At 39.7% G+C, this 20694-nt stretch overlaps 1 protein-coding gene across 1 annotated transcript in view; it reads right to left on the reverse strand.

Annotated features, from left to right (window-relative positions):
* GNB5 (G protein subunit beta 5) overlaps nucleotides 1-10417 on the reverse strand; it is an 83362-nt gene extending 72945 nt beyond the window's left edge. The window contains exons 1-2 of the mRNA XM_053719899.1: nucleotides 10274-10417; nucleotides 1354-1490 (exon numbers count right to left, since the gene is read on the reverse strand). Of these exons, the coding sequence (XP_053575874.1) occupies nucleotides 1354-1490; nucleotides 10274-10385 (249 nt within the window). The 5' untranslated portion in view covers nucleotides 10386-10417. The remainder of the gene's footprint in view (nucleotides 1-1353; nucleotides 1491-10273) is intronic.
* Between the last annotated feature and the right edge of the window lie 10277 nt (nucleotides 10418-20694).

Raw genomic sequence — 20694 nt, forward strand, 5'->3', positions numbered from 1 at the left:
CATATTACTCTCTCAATAATGCCTTTATATAGACAATGTATTACTCTCTTTGTTGTAACTTTGGCCTTAGGGCGAGTCCTTGCTCTGATGATATATGCTTTAACTTCAATAAAAAAATGATATATAGTCAGCCATTAACATTGGGCCTAGAACTACATTGGTGAAGAGGGTGTGGTAAACCATCTTCAGATAGGCTAGAAGTGGCTGAAGATGGCTATCACTGGTTTAAGAGGTAAAGTAGTTGCTAGGACTATTGTGCTTGGGGGTGTCATAATTATGGTACAGGTGATATACAGTTAATAGAGGTACTAGGTCCAAGTGCTTAGTAGTTAATTGTAGTGGGGGTCACAGAACGATTAAGATTAAGTGCAGTGGATTGGCAGGCATAGCAGATAGGCAGGTCGGTGAGGGTAATGCTTATTGTTCTGGGGGTAGTGTGGGTGGTTAGGGAGCATGGTTAATATAGATTATGAAGTGTGGCTAACTTTGTGTGAAGTGGGTAGGTGAGGTTAATTGCAGTTATGGAGATCATTGTGGTTAGAGTTTATATCTGTGAGGGGGGTTGCAGATAGGATTTATTGTGGGCCAGATTACAAATGGCGTGGTAGTTAACGCTCCCGCTCATACGCTAACTCCGTTAGAAGTAAGCTTTTTGTGCGAGTGGGGTAGCTTGCGTATTTGAAAACAAAAAGTTTGCACTTGTGCACTAACCCAATGCACGTAAAAAGACAAGCTTTGAATATTGCATGTTAGCATATTTCCCCATAGAAGTCAATGGAGCAAAAAAGTGTGGGGGGAAACTAACGCCGTACTCGCGCACAAACACAAATGCATATATGTAAAGTCTTGTATCTTCATTTTTCTGTTATGCCATCTTTATAAATAACATTTTGAAAAGAAAAAAAAGGTTTTAGTGACTCTCAGAGAAATGAATAGCTGTTACTATTAGCCTCTAGCTACCGCTAAATATCTATTTTAATTTCAATGGGTGCTGGATTTTGGATTTTATTTTATAAGAAAATGACTTCTGATATGTAACAAAGCTGTAGTTGTCAGTAGTGGCATGGATCTAGCCCTAATAAACACTATAGTAGGAAGACCTAGACTGTAAATCCCATGGGTATAGTGTACTGATTCCTTGTGTATCAGCTGTTTGATTTTGTTACAAAAATATATTTATGGTTTGCTTGCCCAGTGCACATTCAAAATAAAGCAAAATAATAATCTAATCAAATCTCTTATCCAAACACAGGTCCAAAACCAAAAGGACTCCTTAGCTTTGAATAAGCACGTTAGGAAAGCATAACCAACCCCCATAGTGCTTTTAATGTATATAAGGTAGCAATTATTTACCTGTGACGAGCTCACAATTCTTCTTTTGTCTTTGCACCAGTCCATGCAGAGGACTTTATTACCGTGACCCTTCAGCGTTCTTCTTGTTTTCATTACAAACTGGCCAAGAGATTCCACTCGTTCAGCCACTTGGTGCACTGCAAGAAACACATATTTATATGAGGATAGAGTCGGATCTATTGTGCTGCATCTTCACAATGCATTTAACCAACACTGGTGTATTTTTGTGGATCACTAATGCTAATATTACATTTTATTATAATATTAAAGCAACAAATACCGTGCTCTAAAAAAGCATTCATGCAGATTTTGATCCAGCAATAACAATGATAAAATGGTTACTAGCACACTGGTGCTTCTGTCATTGTTAGAAAGATATATACAGTATTTTTCCGTTCTTTCACTAATCCTTAGCCCCAGATGAGTAAGATGTTTCACCGGATGAAAATTTTTGCTTTCCCTATCTTAAACATTAAGTGGACTAATAACTTTTCTCCCCAATTAGTAAACTTTATAGTTTGGTATTTGTTTTATTTCCACCCTGTATATATGATATATTATATAATAATAATATAATAATTAAATATATAATATATTATTATATATATTATATAGATAATATTATAATTATAATATAATAATTTAAATATAGAATATATCATTATATATAATACAGATTTTCAGCCTGTTCTCCCCTACCTAGTAAACTGTAGTGATATTTTTCCACCCCTGTATCTGTATGTGTATTTATTTATATATAAAATCCAATAGTAGAGAGATCCGCACTCACTGGATTTGTAGAACGTATTAAAAATGGATTGTGAAAATAGTGATGCTTCACAGCCCTTTATCAGACTTTGGGGCCGAATTATCAAGCTCCGAGCCTTCAGGCTCACCGGAAACAGAAGTTATGAAGCAGCGGTCTAAGGACCGCTACTCCATAACTTGTTCGCCTGCTCTGAGGCAGCGGACAGAAATCAACCCGATCAAATACGATTGGGTTGATTGACACCCCTTGCTAGCGGCCGTAAATCTGCAGGGGGTGGCATTGCACAAGCAACAACTGCTGGTGCAATGATAAATGCTGACAGTGTATGCTGTCAGCATTTATCAATGTGCAGCGGACATGATACGCTACATCGTATCATGTCCGCTCGCACTATAATAAATTGGCCCATTTTTTTAACTCTTTATGCACCCTGGTAGATTTACTACAATGAGATGTAAGTGTAGATCCAGCAAAATCTACACACACACACACACATATATATATATATATATATATACCGATTTTACCTGCAAATATGTACTAAGCATCATCTATTAATAATAGCTATGCATAAGTGCATATGCAGAATAACAAAGAGCTATGCATTCAGAGGGAAACATTTCTGAATAAAGAAAATAAGATAAGGGCTTTTGTAATATATATGGAATTAAACTATTGTGTAAGTTATTCTTTTAGCCAACTGCTTTTTCCCCAAAACACATTGATCTATGTGCAGTGGTGTTTAATTTAGATAAAAAGGTTTCATGACTCCTAAAACATAGACAGAAACAGTGTACTGAGGGTACCAGCATATGATATGTCACTGCACTTGTGTTGCAAGGTTCCTGTAGTTCCCATAGGAGGTTGCTACCTAGCAAGAGTTATCACTGTCTGTCTGATGCATAAGACTGTAGTGAGCAGTGTGTGACAGTCTGCTAACTCAGCTGTCCTCTAACTGTTACTATGTAAAATCTAGGCAAATATTATAACAGTGAGTTTATACAGGGAGTGCAGAATTATTAGGCAAGTTGTATTTTTGAGGATTAATTGTATTATTGAACAACAACCATGTTCTCAATGAACCCAAAAAACTCATTAATATCAAAGCTGAATATTTTTGGAAGTAGTTTTTAGTTTGTTTTTAGTTATAGCTATTTTAGGGGGATATCTGTGTGTGCAGGTGACTATTACTGTGCATAATTATTAGGCAACTTAACAAAAAACAAATTTATACCCATTTCAATTATTTATTTTTACCAGTGAAACCAATATAACATCTCAAAATTCACAAATATACATTTCTGACATTCAAAAACAAAACAAACACAAATCAGTGACCAATATAGCCACCTTTCTTTGCAAGGACACTCAAAAGCCTGCCATCCATGGATTCTGTCAGTGTTTTGATCTGTTCACCATCAACATTGCGTGCAGCAGCAACCACAGCCTCCCAGACACTGTTCAGAGAGGTGTACTGTTTTCCCTCCTTGTAAATCTCACATTTGATGATGGACCACAGGTTCTCAATGGGGTTCAGATCAGGTGAACAAGGAGGCCATGTCATTAGATTTTCTTCTTTTATACCCTTTCTTGCCAGCCACGCTGTGGAGTACTTGGACGCGTGTCATGGAGCATTGTCCTGCATGAAAATCATGTTTTTCTTGAAGGATGCAGACTTCTTCCTGTACCACTGCTTGAAGAAGGTGTCTTCCAGAAACTGGCAGTAGGACTGGGAGTTGAGCTTGACTCCATCCTCAACCCGAAAAGGCCCCACAAGCTCATCTTTGATGATACCAGCCCAAACCAGTACTCCACCTCCACCTTGCTGGCGTCTGAGTCGGACTGGAGCTCTCTGCCCTTTACCAATCCCGCCACGGGCCCATCCATCTGGCCCATCAAGACTCACTCTCATTTCATCAGTCCATAAAACCTTAGAAAAATTAGTCTTGAGATATTTCTTGGCCCAGTCTTGACGTTTCAGCTTGTGTGTCTTGTTCAGTGGTGGTCGTCTTTCAGCCTTTCTTACCTTGGCCATGTCTCTGAGTATTGCACACCTTGTGCTTTTGGGCACTCCAGTGATGTTGCAGCTCTGAAATATGGCCAAACTGGTGGCAAGTGGCATCTTGGCAGCTGCACGCTTGACTTTTCTCAGTTCATGGGCAGTTATTTTGCGCCTTGGTTTTTCCACACGCTTTTGCGACCCTGTTGACTATTTTGAATGAAACGCTTGATTGTTCGATGATCACGCTTCAGAAGCTTTGCAATTTTAAGAGTGCTGCATCCCTCTGCAAGATATCTCACTATTTTTTACTTTTCTGAGCCTGTCAAGTCTTTCTTTTGACCCATTTTGCCAAAGGAAAGGAAGTTGCCTAATAATTATGCACACCTGATATAGGGTGTTGATGTCATTAGACCACACCCCTTCTCATTACAGAGATGCACATCACCTAATATGCTTAATTGGTAGTAGGCTTTCGAGCCTATACAGCTTGGACTAAGACAACATGCATAAAGAGGATGATGTGGTCAAAATACTCATTTGCCTAATAATTCTGCACTCCCTGTAATAGAATCAAATGCCAAACAGTACATTTCCTTTTTATGGTTAAGTATAGGTCCGGAGAGCCACACAATTCATATTGTGTAACAATTTTTTCTACCCTTCAATTTATAGTTCACAACTTCACAATGTAAATTTTGCTTCATTGGCAACATTAATACTGCGAGGGCCATAATTTTACCAAGGACATAATGGGCAACAGCAGCAAGAAAGGATATTTCTTTGACTTCAGAACCTAAACTGTGAGTTGTTTATTAGGAGTTTATAGATACTAGAGAGGAAACTGTTGTTATAAGTACCCTAGGTGGAGTCTTGTGCCCCTGGTTAGATTTTGAAAACTGGATGCAGCAGTGTTGTCTGTGGGAAACAAAATGCTTGTTAATCCCTTGGATGCCAGAGAGAGCTGCAGTGCTTTTCAATAAATTTACTTAAAGGGACAGTTCACCCCAAAATTTTCTCCCCTTTAAATTATTCCCAATTATGTTTTTTACCTGCTAGAGTGTATTAAATTAGTTACAAGTAGCTCCTTTACTCCTATTTCAGCCTTTGGAATAGCTGATTTAGCCTGTGGTATCGCCGCCTATACTGAACAAATTAATACTGGAGTATAGGCTATTGAATAGCCTAAGTATACACAGCCAGCAGAAGAGATTACACTCTCAGTGGGATACAGGATAGTTAATTAATAAAATGATCATTTTCCATTGTTCTCTCTATGCATTGAGCTTTGTTGTTCCAGTTAAACAAAAGATAAGGAAGCAAGTCTGTTTACACAAAGTTATAACATAATGAGATATATCACCTTTAAGTTCAACCCATTGTAATAGGCTGTGGTTTCAAAGCACAAAAATCAGCTACTTCATGTACACAAATAAGCATGAAAGTGCAATTTCTCAAATATTTTATACTCTGCAGTTGGTATAACAAGTCATTTAAAATACATGAATGGAAAAACAATTTTACAGTGTACTGTCCCTTTAATTGTATGGCATTTAGGTGGTTAAAGGGACAGTCAAGTACAAAAAAAACATTCATAATTTAAATAGGGAATGTAGTTTTTAAACAACTTTCCAATATACTTTTATCACCAATTTTGCTTTGTTCTCTGGTATTCTTAGTTGAAAGCTAAACCTAGGAGGTTCATATGCTAATTTCTTAGACCTTGAAGATTGCCTCTACTCTAAATGCATTTTGGCTACTAGAGGGCATTAGTTCATGTGTTTCATATAGATAACAGTGAGCTCATGCACGTGAAGTGACCTAGGAGTGAGCACTGATTGGCTAAAATGCAAGTCTGTCAAAAGAACTGAAACAAGGGGGCAGTTTGCAGAGGCTTAAATACAAGGTAATTACAGAAGTAAAAAGTGTATAAATATAACAGTTTTGGTTATGCAAAACTGGGGGGTGGGTAATAAAGGGATTATCTATCTTTTTAAACAACAAAAATTCTGGTGTTGACTGTCCCTTTAATGCTTGGCATAATTTTAATCCTTATTTAAGAAGCCCCACTCTCATGACATCTAGATCATGGATGGCAACAGTTTAGCAGCAGGCTGTCATGGATGGCAATATTTTGGATGTGATACTCAGAAATGAAAATGAACACTGCAGGCTTCTAAGGCTAGCCCTAATATACTGTGCATGTTAGAATTGAACTAATAGGGAACAAGTGGTGCTTATTTAAGACCACAAAACTAGTATATGTATCAGCCTTGATAAAGCCTTGACGATGAAATATGCTGGTAATTCATATATACCCTGTATATATATATATATATATATATATATATATATATATACACACATACACTAAGGCCCTGACATTTAATGGATTCTCCAGTTTGTAGAGAAATTGCAGTTCAGACTTCCCAGGGGCTGAACTCACTGAATTAGCCCAATGTGTTTAGTGTACCTTAAGTATAAAATAGTTAAAATATTGATATAAATAGTGTAACGGATCTACATCTTTTAAATGTAAATTATTAGCTTATACATTTGAACATCATCCCACCCCTTTCCAGAATTATGAAAGATGAAAAATAGAACAGATTGATATTTAGTGAATCATACTTTTGAAATAATAAGACAATCGTATGTTTTATCTGGAGATGTTATGTTAGTTCAGTCATTTACTATTAAATATAACCTATAATTGCAGTATGTATTGATATCAAGGGGCCGAATTATCAAGCGCCGGAAACAGATATTATGAAGCAGCGGTCTAAAGATCGCTGCTCCATTATTTGTCCGCTGCCTCTGAAGCTGCGGTCTTCAATCTGCCCAATCCTATACGATCGGGCTGATTCTGCAGGAGGCGGCATTGCACAAGCAGTTAACAAGAACTGCTTGTGCAATAATAAATGCTGACAGCGTATGCTGTCTGCATTTATCGATGTGCGACAGAAATGGTACGCTACATTGTATCATGTCCGCTCGCACTATGATAAATTGGCCCCCAAATGTTCAGCATTCCATACTAATAGAAAAGCTTTCAAACGGTTCACAGAAAAACCATTACTATTGATTTTAAATGTTATTGTCTTGCAAAATGACATCTCTCGAGTTTTACAAGTTATAATTTATTACCTACATGGGCCCAGTACCTTCAGAATCATAATCCTATTCAGTGAAACACTAGTTGGGCAGCTGTAACACTGACATATTTGATGGGACTTAGAAATGATAACTTAAAATATAGGGCTAGATTACAAGTGGCGCGCTAACTGATGTGCGTGAGCCATAAGAGGTTTATCGTGGCTCTTTGCTAGGTCGGAAGTAGCGTGTGTATTACAAATTGAGAGCAATTGTAAAGATGCACAAAACACATCAGAAATACATTTAAATGTACAGTTACACTTATAATAACAATGTCTCATAAAAATTATTAAAAAAATATTGCTCAAAAAAGTTATCAGTGTTCAAAGATATGAGGTCTCAGGTGTTAGAGAAAAAAAGGCTGCAAAGTGCTTTAACATAGAGATACATATACTGTATATATATATATATAGTGCATTGGAGCCCTTTGCAGTCAAGTTGATGAAAACATGAAAAACATATTTCATAAAGTTTTATTGTAAATATTTCACATTCCAATGTTCTTCACATAGGGGAATATGTTCTATGTATTTTTAAATAAATATTTCTATGTATATCAGTATATATCTACACCAATATATAATCATACATATATAAGTATAGATATATATATATATATATATATATATATATATATATATATATATATATATTTATTTATTATTTACCCAAAAAACATCAGATATATATAGAAATATGTATTTATGAATAAATAGAACATATTCTGCTATGGGAAAAACATTGGAATGTGAAATATTAATATTTCATGTCAATTTACCTCACCTGAGTAAACACGATCGTGTTTACGGTCAAGTAGAGCGTTCACAATATTTGTTCGGCTTTTTGTGCACATCTGGTTAGTGCTCGTGGGAGAATTACGCGCTACCCAGCGCACGCAAAAGGCTTACTTCTAGTGACGTTAACGCACCAGCCAGAGCAGTAAATAGTAAGCCACTGGTAATCTAGCCCATAGTGGAAGGTTAAAACAAGAGATACAGAACATACATAAGTGAGAGAAATACAGATCTCAATATCTTTATGTGTGTGCTAGCAAATATTCATGCTTAAAGGGACAGTCTAGTCCAAAATAAACTTTCATGATTCAGATAAAGAATGTAATTTTAAACAATTTTCCAATTTACTTGTATCACCAATTTTGCTTTGTTCTCTTGGTATTTTTAGTTGAAAGCTAAACCTAGGAGGTTCATATGCTAATTTCTAAGCTTTTGAAGGCTGCCTCTTCTCTCAGGGCATTTTGACAGTTTTTCACCACTAGAGGGTGTTAGTTCACATTTATCATATAGATAACACTGTGCTCAAGCACGTGGAGTTCCAGTGAGCAAGCTCTGATTGGCTAAAATGGATGTCTTTCAAAAGAACTGAAATAAGAGGGCAGTTTGCAGAGGCTTAGATACAAGGTAATCACAGAGGTAAAAAGTGTATTTATATAACTGTGTTGGTAATGCAAAACTAGGGAATGGGTAATAAAGGGATTATCTATCTTTTTAAACAATAAAAATTCTGGTGTAGACTGTCCCTTTAAGAATTCAGGTTTTGTGCATGTACTAACCTACCATGTGCAGGAGTGTACAAAGGGCTTATGTATTTTTCTATTTCTACATATAGTCATTTTTTTACATATTTTTATATGTATATGTTTTTTTTATATTGGTTTGTGCTTTTTAAATTATAATCTTTATGTTCAATCTGTTCAGTCTATATTATTTCTAACCTGAAGAATATTGTATATTTATATTGTATATAAATATATATGGTACAGGGATTATTACTCACTTAACAAAACATAAAAATAAATGTTATATATATATAGGCTTGCCATAATTTTTAGAGGTGAAACTGGGACCACCTGGTGTGGTGCCCGTGGGGGTGTGGTCAAGGGGGCATGGCTATTACCGGTCCTTTTACATGCGTAATGTTTTGTGGATATTCTACCCTTCCTCAGTCAAACAAGTGAATCACACAGTTTAAATAGACCATAACACCACCCCCTAGTGAAAAAGGCACCATTACGTTGTCATGGCAACCCATACACAACATGAGCAAATAAATCATTCATCTAAATCTCAGATTCTAAATAATGCCAAACATCAAGCATAATTATCAATTTCATAAAATAGTGAAAAGCGTATACATCAGATAATTTAATATCTGCAGTGTAATATGTGTTTTATTTGTCTAATTAAGGAACAGAACTGGATACTGATAAGGCATAAATACAACATTGAATGAAATAAGTAAAAAGAAACACATACCTGCTAAAGCTGTTTAAGAGGCTACTCTATACCATAATGCAGGAAGATTACAGCCAAAATGCTATTCTGCATGAAGTAAAGCAAGATCCACGCCAATCCTGCCTGTATGCACTTCCTGTTCATACTCATATGATTCCCCTAAATGTGTATCACCGGTGATGTCACCAGGGGTCGAAGGGGGGTGTTAAATTCTTAGAAAAATCCAAGTAGCCCTACAAAATTAAAAAACCCTATGCTGCTCACTCAGCCTGTATTACTAAATGTAAACCTTGAAGGACATAGACTCTAAGCTAAGCAGGGCTTTATGTAACAACGTACCAGCATCCAACTATGCTGGAGAGTCATAGTGCAGTCATTTTGAATAATGTATCCGGGTTTCAGGCGGTCATAAACCTGGATACATGATTTGAAACCCAGAGGTGGCAACCCTACTGGGACAGAATGAACAACTGGGTGGGACACTGGGACAGCGCCTCTAAACAGGGACAATCCCAGTAAAAGTGGGACTTCTGGTAAGCCTATATATATATAAAAACACACACATGCACACATACAGAATATGAAAACAGAAGGATACTAAAGCACAGTAATTCTATTTTTATATAGCAGCAGATCTGTTTACAAGCTACATCTCCTCTTGTTCCCTGTGATCTCGCCCCAGCTGTGCCCTCCCCAGATGTCCTTATGAACAGTGACAGTCAGCCTCTAAATTAGCATGCTTACATTCCACATCATGGAGCTTGGCTCTCTCTTCCTCCAGCTTTCCCTTCAAGCTATCCGCTTCATTCTTCAGAGAGGCCAAGGTCTCGTTCTCTTGCAGTGCTTCGGTTGCCATCTTGAGATAAAGGATAGAGAGGGGGAGAGAGAGAGATGTTACAGCAGAGAAGGGAGGTGGAAGCACAGCAGTGTATAATGGGGAGGATGGTTAAACAAGCAGGGATGCTGAAGCTGCTGCCTCTGTTTGGCTGGAACATAAGCAAGCAGGCATTTTTTTCTTCTTCAAACAAGTGTAGCTTTATTTGGCTTACAAAAACAAGAACATTTTGTGTTTCCACAATATTTAATATAAAATTATATTGTGCAATTGATTTAGTTGTTCCAATCAGGGGTATTTGCAAGTTACTGAATGGTCAAAATAGAATTCCAAATTAAATACGATTTTTCAAAAACATATTTGTAAAGAATAATAAACTTTTGTCAGTTTACCCCAGAATGACAGTTTTGTTAAACCATTAAAAATTGAGGTAAATGGGTTTAATACTTTTGAGATATTTAAAAAAAACAAGACAAAATGATTTGTTTTTAGACAAAGCTACACAAAAACCACAGTTGTAGCCATGAGATGTAATATTTGACATGTAGATAGATATCATTAGGTAGAATTTTCCCAGCTGTCATATTTTTATATTACTTACATAGTAGAAAGTGGATATTAGCAAAACCATTTTCAGTACAAGATTGAAAACCTATAATATAACGTTCTGGTGTGAGTCTGGAGATTATATTGTATTTAACCATTATGCGGGTCTTGAATATCTAATTTGAGTTATGAAGTTATATTAATCTTAAATATCTAATTTGACTTTAGATGTAATGATGAACTTGAATACTTCTTTCTGCCGGATGAAGGGACTGCCGTGTTCTAAAAGCTTGCAATTATATTTCCTATAAGCCAATAAATGTATGACCTGTACATTGCTTTTGTTAATTTTTTCGCAAAGCCATTTATGTTATCTTTAAATTATACAAGGCTAAAGAGTACTACCATTTTGTGCTTCTATTTCTATTTTAGAAGTTATGTTAATCTTCGTACAATTTTAGTATATTAAAGGGACATAATCCCCATATGCTAAATCACTTGAAAGTGATGAAGCATAACTGTAAACAGCTGACAAGAAAAAATCATCTGAACTTCTCTTTGTGACAAAGGAAGACGTACCTCAAAATGTTTTCATCTCACAATATTAAGAACTCTGTGAATAGAAATCCTTCAACTACTATCAGCTGCACGTTGAAGAAAAAAGAAAACAACAGCCAATCAGCTTCATCAGTGCGATTGTCATACTTTACTGTGATATCATGACATTTCACTGAAATCTTGTTAGATTTCATAGTAAACTTCCTTAAAGGGACATGAAACCCCACATTTTTCTTTCATGATTCACATAGAACCTACAATTTTAAACAACTTTCCAATTTACTTCTATTATCTAATTTGCTTCATTCTCTTGTTATTCTATGATGAAAGAGCCGCAGAGCACTACTGGGAATTAGCTGAAAGCCAATGAAATGATGCATATATGTGCAGTCACCAATCAACAGCTTCTGAGCCTACCTAGGTATACTTTTTAGCAAAGGATACATGAGAACTAAACAAATTAGATAATAGAAATATATTTGAAAGTTATTTAAAATAGCATACTCTATCTGAATCACGAAAGAAAAAAATGTGGGTTTCATGTCCCTTTAAACTTACGAGAGAGATAACATGACTGTGCCTGCACATGCCTGATGCACATCCTGGGACAAGCATCCTGATTGGCTGCTTAAAGTCCCTTTTACAAAGGGAAGTGGCTACTAAATAAATGTTGAGGTGTTCAGGTGATATTTTCTTGTCAGCTTTTTTTCAGATATGGTGCCTCACTTTTAAGTGCTTAAACATTTGGGTATCAAGTCCCTTTAATCCCTTCACTACCGGGAATTTCAGAGAAAATCTTGCCCAAAATAACAGAATTTATAGCAGTTTTGCTATCACTCCATTTAAACAGAGATAGAACCTTGATTTTTTTTATTTACCTATCAAAACGATGTATATTTCTTTTCTTAGTAGACAACCCAAGATATTGAACAAGGCCCCATCCTATTATATAAAAGGCCAAGTGTGTTTGTCCGAAGCTGTCATGCTCAGTAGAGACAGCACGAGGACAAACACACCTGGCCTTACCTGACAATTCATGGCATGCTGTTTGCTGCAAAAGTGGGTGTGGTCGTGCGGGACCATGGGTGGGGCCAGGCATGGTCTGGGGCGTGGCCGGGCGTGGCAGAGAGGGGAGAGAAATAGAAAGAGAGGGGGAGAGACAAAAAAGAGATAGGAAAGTGCTAAAGAGAGGGGGAAGAGCAGAAGAGAGGGGGAGAGAGAGCAAAAGAGGGGAGAGAGACAGAGCAAAAGAGAAGGGGGAGAAAGGGGGGAGAGAGAGAGCAAAAGAGAGGGGGGAGAGAGAGAGCAAAAGAGAGGGGAGAGAGAGAGCAAAAGAGAAGGGGGAGAGAGAGAGCAAAAGAGAAGGATGGAGAGAGAGCAAAAGAGAGGGATAGAGAGAGAGAGCAAAAAAAAGGAGAGAGAGACAGAGCAAAAGAGAGGGGGGAGAGAGAGAGTGCAAAAGAGAGGGGGAGAGAGAGCGCAAAAGAAGGGGCAGAGAGAGAGAGAGAGCAAAAGAGAGGGGGGGAGAGAGAGCGCACAAAAGAGGGGGAGAGAGAGCACAAAAGAGAAGGGGAGAGAGCACAAAAGAGAGGGGGAGAGAGAGCGCAAAAGAGGGGGAGAGAGAGCGCAAAAGAGAGGGGAAGAGAGAGAGCGCAAAAGAGAGAGGGAGAGAGAGCGCAAAAGAGAGGGGAGAGAGAGCGCGTAGAAGAGGGGGAGAGAGAGTGCAAAAGAGAGAGAGAACTCAAAAGAGAGGGAGGAGAGAGAGAGCGTAAAATAGAAGGGGGAGAGAGCGCGCAAAAGAGAGGGGGAGAGAGCAAAAGAGAGGGGGGAGAGAAAGCAAAAGAGAGGGGGAAGAGGGAGCAAAAGAGAGGGGGGAGAGAGAGAGCAAAAGAGAGGTGGAGCGAGAGAGAGCGCAAAAGAGAGGGGGAGAGAAAGCAAAAGAGAGGGGGGAGAGAGAAAGCAAAAGAGAGGGGGAGAGAGAGAGCAAAAGAGAGGTGGAGCGAGAGAGAGCGCAAAAGAGTGGGGGAGAGAGAGCGCAAAAGAGAGGGGGAGAGAGCACAAAAGAAAGGGGGAGAGAGCACAAAAGAGAGGGGGAGAGACCACAAAAGAGAGGGGTAGAGAGAGAGCAAGGGGTGGGACCGCTGTACTGCAAAAAATGGCCCATGTGAACGGGCTTTAGGACTAGTTTTGTATATTTAATTTCACTATTTCACCGATAAATGCGGACATATTTTTTAAAAAAAAGTTAACACAAATGGTTATAAAAGCTTCTCTGGGATCACCTTTGTTCAGAAACACCAGATATGCATGGCTTTGCATTGCTCTTTTGTGATTTTTTTTTGTATTGCATTTGCGCCCCAAACTTCTAATATTCCTGAGAGTGAAGGGGTTAATTAGTTAGATAGCAAGAGTAATATTATTGTATTGTAGGTATTACTCTCCCCTGGCCCCACACATAGGGCGCGATCCGATATACAGCATAGTTTTCGGCGCAAGCGAGGGAACCCACGCCGCCCGTAATTTCACCTTGCACATCGGGGTATTACATATACTGCGCCGTTAGATGCTAAACTGGCGATCTTCCGTAAAGTGCGCAAATACACATTTTACTCGTCGCAAGTAACTTACGCCTGTAATTTGTCCACGTAAAGTCTCAATAAAGAGTCGTTTTATGCAAATTAGGCTAACACTCGTAAAAATCACCCGCGACTCCATCTAAAAATGCGCACCGTAATTACACTATTCAAAAGTCATATATAAACCCATGCGCAGCCGGCATTTTCTTCAGTGTGTTTGGATGGTTCGTTGAGCTACAGCACACTACAGTGGAGTGGAGGATTAGTCAGAGTAGAGAGAGAGGCGCAAACAGAGGAGTTAGTTAGGTCGCATTGTTGGTTGGTTAAGCTTGTACACTTACACATATTTTTACATATTGCACACATATTGCATACATACAAATACAAAATACACAACACTTTTTTTTTCTAACACCTTACACATTTTATTTCAATTTTACAGTGTGATAGGCTGAGTGTTTGGTTGTGATTGTGTGAGTGTGTGAGTGTGTGTAGTGTGAGGATGGCAGGGAGAGGTAGGGCGGCGGGGAGAGGAGTGGCAGGGAGAGGATTATTGTAGAGGACAGGAGGAGCAGCAGGGTCCCCATCAGGGAGTAAGTGGAGTGGGGAGAGGGAGAGCTAGAAGGGTGCACATGGGGACAGAAGGGGGGAGGAGGGAGAGGATAGGGAGGAACCCACACCAGGGACATCGCAGGGAGCAAGCCAGGTGTCCACAGAGGATGAGAGGATGAGATGTCCAAACTTCTCATTCGATGAGAATGTTGCTCTAGTCCAGGCCATCATGGACAACCACAGTGCCCTCTTTGTCCAGGAGAAGGGCAAAGGTGTTGCCAGAAGGCGTAAAATGGCATGGTTGGCGGTAGAGGATGCCGTCAACAGTGTGGCCCCGCAGAGGAGGACTGTAAGAAAAAGGTGGAATGACTGTAAGAGTCGGGTGAAAGAGAAGATGGGGCAGGAAGCCATGCACCAGAGGGGAACAGGCGGTGGTCCACCCCTGGACACAGAATACAACACCTGGCAGGAGATGATACGCAGGTCCCTGAGTATCATAGCAGTCCGTGGACTTCCAGGGGCTCGTGACTCAGGGGTTGCAACCACAGCACATCATGCTGGTGAGTAACATCCCACACACCAGTATGATATGTATTTGAGATATAACATCCTTTAATGTCACACATTCATGTACACAATGAGGAGCATGGTATTTGGCCTACTAACAAAAACATCTACAATTATATTTGACATTAATGCTACTTAACACAATGCAATTCATGATATGAGGTGGAATAGTGCAATACTAACATGTCTCAGTAACACAGGCCACAAGCCACATGTAGAGTTTTCAGTAAATGGACACTATAGCCATCACAATACTTTTAGCTCAGAAAGCAGGTTCTGTGCTTACATCAGGCTAAAGTAAATTGTTTGACCATAGTGTCACTTAAAGAACACATTTTCTCCATCATTGACATGTACACATAACTATTGTATGAAACACATACCTGTATACTGTGCAGATTAAAATCCCTCATATCACAAATCACATTGTGCACATGCATGTTATAGAGTTTGACATGAGAATGAGTATAGGCCCTAGCATGTATCAATGTACATTGTATGCCCACATGGACATATATATGACTGTACTAATCCCTCTCATCATTTTACTCCTCTACAGAACCTCCTGTCACCAGGATGCAAACAGGCATGCCGCCACCTCCACCACCACCACCAGTCACAAGCATGCAGCCACCTCCACCACCACCACCAGTCACAGGCATGCAGCCACCACCACCAGTCTTCAGGCAACAACGTGAACATTATGCTCCCAGGCATGAGCAGGGTTGGATGGCTTCAGTAGAGGACCCGTAAGTGATGCCACCACCATTGGCATATGACCCCTGGCCAGAGGAATATTCTTCTTTTGGCTTTGAGGGGGAGCCAAGTCAGCCACAAAGGGTCCATGTCTTTAACCCCCCCCCCCAACACAATATCAGGGCAGTCATGGATTTTACACACAAGGTATGTCACAAGAAGTGCAAACTGGACAGGCTGAGTGGTCACACACTGCCATCAATGGAACTACCAATCCACCCTGAGAGCTCCACCATCCTCTTCCCTTGGTAGAGCTCCACCATCCTATTCCCTTGGGAGAGCTCCACCATCCTCTTCCCTTTGGAGAGCTCCACCATCATCTTCCCTTGGGAGAGCTCCACCATCTGCAGATGAGCATATAGCTGGAATTACTCAAGCACCAGCAGATGCAGCTGAGGATGTCCCACCAGCAGATGCAGCTGAGGATGTCCCACCAGCAGATGCAACTGAGGATGTCCCACCAGCAGATGCAGCTGAGGATGTCCCACCAGCACCAGCAGATGCAGCTGAGGATGTCCCACCAGCACCAGCAGAATCAGCTGGACCTGCACCTTAAGCACCTAGAAGCCATGCTGTGGATGCACTGTATTCTCCCCTGGGTGAGGAATACATTTCACTACAGAGGAGGCTCATAACAAGCTGTGAGAGCAGACAAAGAGGCCAACAGAGGTTTCACAGGAGCCAAGAGAGGTTACTCAAGCATAGCATAGAGCTGCAGAGGGACATGGCAGCATCATTAAATGGAATTGTACAAAACCAGTCGCAGATGATGAGAATTCTGTCTGATATGCAGATGCAGATGGACAATAGATGGTGGGAACAAAATCAACTCTTGGGTGTGTTGGTTGAGCACTTTACACACCAGCAGGACACTGCCTCCAGCATATCATCTGTGGCCAGCACACCAGCAGAAACCGAAGAATCCTCTCAAACCAGGAGAACAAGGAAATCCACTACAGCCACCTCAGCTCCCTCATACAAGAAGCCAAAAAAGAAATAAATATTCTTATAGTTCACCATAAATCTTGTCCTCTGTTATTTACCATATAATTGTCATCCACATCCATGTGAGGTGTGTTTTAGTACACTAATATTGTTAAAACATATAATATGACCTGTGTGGAAATGGCAAACAAAGGTAATATTATCATGTTTATGACATATTCATGTTCTATAAACCACATCACATAGTTGTGTATGAAGGGTACATATAGTAATATTCACTTCTAAGATGTAAATCAAGGTTTCTCACATCCAATATAAATTGCCACATGGGTATATATATAAATAATAATGTATTTACAGAAGGTGTGAACATAAGGTATAAACATCCATTTTCATTCTTATTAATGATAGTCAATAAATCATAGTGACAAACATAAATTAAACAAATTAGACATTTTCAGTAATTAGGGTGGTTAAGGGAAGGGGGGTGGGATGTAGTAGTTTCACTTACATGCAGTGGAAATCCGCAGTATGTAATTCTGCAAGATATGATATATACACATGCAATGGTTGGTGAGGTACAGTCAAACATCATAATACATGTGAATGTTACGGTTTACTGTACTTATGAACAAGTAACTTACAGGTGAAGTATTGACGGATGACAAGGTCCCTCACTTCATTCCCCCTCAGTGTCCCCCTGTCCACATCCTCAAGTACAGGAACCAGCTGCTGATCTTGTTCTGGTTCCATGTCCCCCAATATACGTGTGTCCACAGCAATGTTATGTAGAATACAACATGCATTGACAAAGGAACACACTTTGTTGGGGTTATACTGTAAAGCTCCGCCTGTCAAATCCAGACACCTGAATCTGGTTTTGAGTAGGCCAAAGCTCCTTTCTATCAAATTTCTGGTCCGTATGTGGGCCTCCTGGTACCTGAGTTGTGGCTCTGTAAGGGGGTGTACCAAGGGGGTTAACAGCCATGGTCTGCAGCCGTACCCTGCGTCGCCTGTCATGTAACATATGTATTCTGATTACTACAGGTTCATCATGTGCTTAAAGGGGCATAACATGGATTTCATTTAAAAGATATATTTTTCAAATACATTAAATTGGTGCATTGTAAGCAATCTACTTTTATGCCAGGATTAGTCTAGACAAAATTCTATTTTCATGATTCAGATAGAACATTCCATTTTAAGAAAATGTCCTGTTAAGTGAAAAACTATTTATAGTATACTGTCCCTTTAAAGGGACACGAAATACACATTTCTTCTTTCATGAGTTAAAAAGAACCTGCAATTTTATTCAACCTTATAATTTACTTCTATTATGTAATTTGCTCCATTCTCTTGATATCATTTGCTGACAAGCATATTAGATATGCTCATTAGCTGCTGATTGGTGGCTGCACATAGATGCCTCATATGATTGGCTCATCTATGTGCATTGCTATTTCTTAAACAAAGGATAGCTAAAGAATAAATCAAATGAGATAATAGAAGTAAATTGTTATGTTGTTTAACATTGTATTCTCTATCTGAAACATGAGAAAATTATTTTGTGTTTAGTGTCCCTTTAGTAGAAATATACAGATAGAATGAAGGTAGTGCATACTCACCAAGCAGCCAACCTCCCGAGAGTGTGCCAGATTCGAAAATCTTGAATAAGGAGGTCTGGCGCAGGATGTAGAAATCATGTGCACTACCTGGAAAGCCTGCATACACATGTGTGAATTTCAGAGTGGTGTCGCAGACCATCTGGCAATTCAAGGAGTAAAACCCTTTCCTGTTAATATAGAGGAATGGCTCCTCATGTGGGGTCACGAAACGCACATGTGTGCAATCAATTGCCCCCATGACATTGGGAATACCCCCCAGTCGATAGAAGCCTTGTTTGAGACTGTTCCATTCCTGGGGGGTACGGGGGAAATGAATGTATCGCTGTGTCTGGTTATTCTAGAGCAGTCAAAACCTCCCCTAGAATCCTGGAGAAGGTGGACTGCGCTAGGCCAGACACAAGCCCCTCTGTTGACTGGAATGAGCCGGATGCCAGGAAGTGTACAACACACAACAGCTTCTGCATTCCAGTCAGAGCTCGGTTCCTATTCGCTTGAGGGTCAATATCATCCTTCAAGACCTCATATAGGTCAATGAGGCTTGCAGAAGTCAAGCGATACTTTTCCCTGGCCTCCCCCTCTGTCATCCCAAACAGGGTGACCCTAACCCTGTGTATCCTTGCTGCCCTTGCTCTTCCCCTCTGCTGATGTCGACGTCTTATAGACCCTGCTGGCCTATGACCAGCTGCAGCAACAGCAGCAGGGGCAGCACCAGGAACAGGGACAACAGCGTGAGGAGCAGGGACAGCAGCATCAGGAGCAGGGACGGCTACAGCACCATGACCAGGGACCTCAGCAGCAACTATATCCTCCACAACAGGGGCTTGTAGGGCTTCCAGCACCCCTTGCAGCACCCCTTGTGCCCCACGATGCTGTCTCTGTATGTATTGCAGATAATGCAGGGGAAACATGGTGGCTAATGAGGGTATGCATTGCCAGGTATTTTAAGGCTGCAGGTGAGAGGTTGTGCTGTTTGTGATCGGTTTGACACACTTGCAGGGGCAGGCATTCTGAATGCTTAGAAGAGGTTTAACTGAGATCTGCTGCTGATATGTATGTGATTGCGCATGCGTTTGTTAGGCCTTCAGGGAGTTACGTTGGTTTTTTAGTCAGTGCAAGTGTTCCTGCGCCTGCAATTTGTGGCGAGATGAGAATGGAGTCGATTTTCTGAAATCTGCGCGCGTAAGTCCTTACGCTGTATATTGGATACCAAATTGCGCGTAGTTATATGTTTGTCTATGGGTACAAATATACGGCCGAAGGGTGAAATATACACGCGTAACTTGTATGCTACGCCGTATATGTGATACCAAAATTGCGCAAAATATGGCGTTGCCGGCTTTTGCTGGCGACGCTGCATATCAGATGGGGCCCATAACCTGAGCATCAACACACACCTCACACTCAAGGTCGGCTCCAGAACAAATTAAATGGGGGGGCATTTTTTTTCACGAGGGGGCACGCATTTACAAAGCATGTATGAGAGTCAAAATAAGAGCAGACCTCCATATTCTGCAGGAAAGTGTAGCTTCTGGCTGGCTTATTTTGGAGAATGTGTGCTAAATCCCTAGGTAAAAGAATGAAGTCTAAATCCTATGCAGTGCACTAAAACAGAGCCATTAAACTTGAGACCCCCAGTGCAATAGCTCCTTAAAAACAATTCACCCCTTAATCACCACGATCCAAAACCCTTAAACTCATTCTCAAATCTCAATCATGTCCCCTAAACAGCCATGCACCCCAAACCCCCAATGCATTTAACCCCTTTGTTTGAAATAGCAGTGAGGATACTAGGTTTTCACGTACTGGTAATTTTGTAGATTAGATTTAGCTATGCAGCATTACATAACAATTCATTATTTTATTTTTTTTTAAAGTGTATGATCATATCCAGATCATTATTAGCCAGAGCTAATGTGACTCTAAAATAAAATTTAAGTTTAAATACAAGTTTAACTTGATTTCTTACATGCAATGGGTAATAAAGGGATTATCTATCTTTTTAAACAATAACAATTTTCAAGTAGATTGTTTATTTACCCAATTGCCAATATTTATTTATAGGGAATAATACAAGAATTGTTATATGTTGTTATTATATGAATAATAGTTATTTGTCACTAATTTTAATATTTACACATTGTATTCAATTGTAATTTATATACTCTATATTGTGAGGGTATTATATGTCCCTTTAAGATGTTCCAC

Source organism: Bombina bombina, chromosome 6, assembly GCF_027579735.1.
Source record: "Bombina bombina isolate aBomBom1 chromosome 6, aBomBom1.pri, whole genome shotgun sequence".
NCBI lineage: Eukaryota > Metazoa > Chordata > Amphibia > Anura > Bombinatoridae > Bombina > Bombina bombina.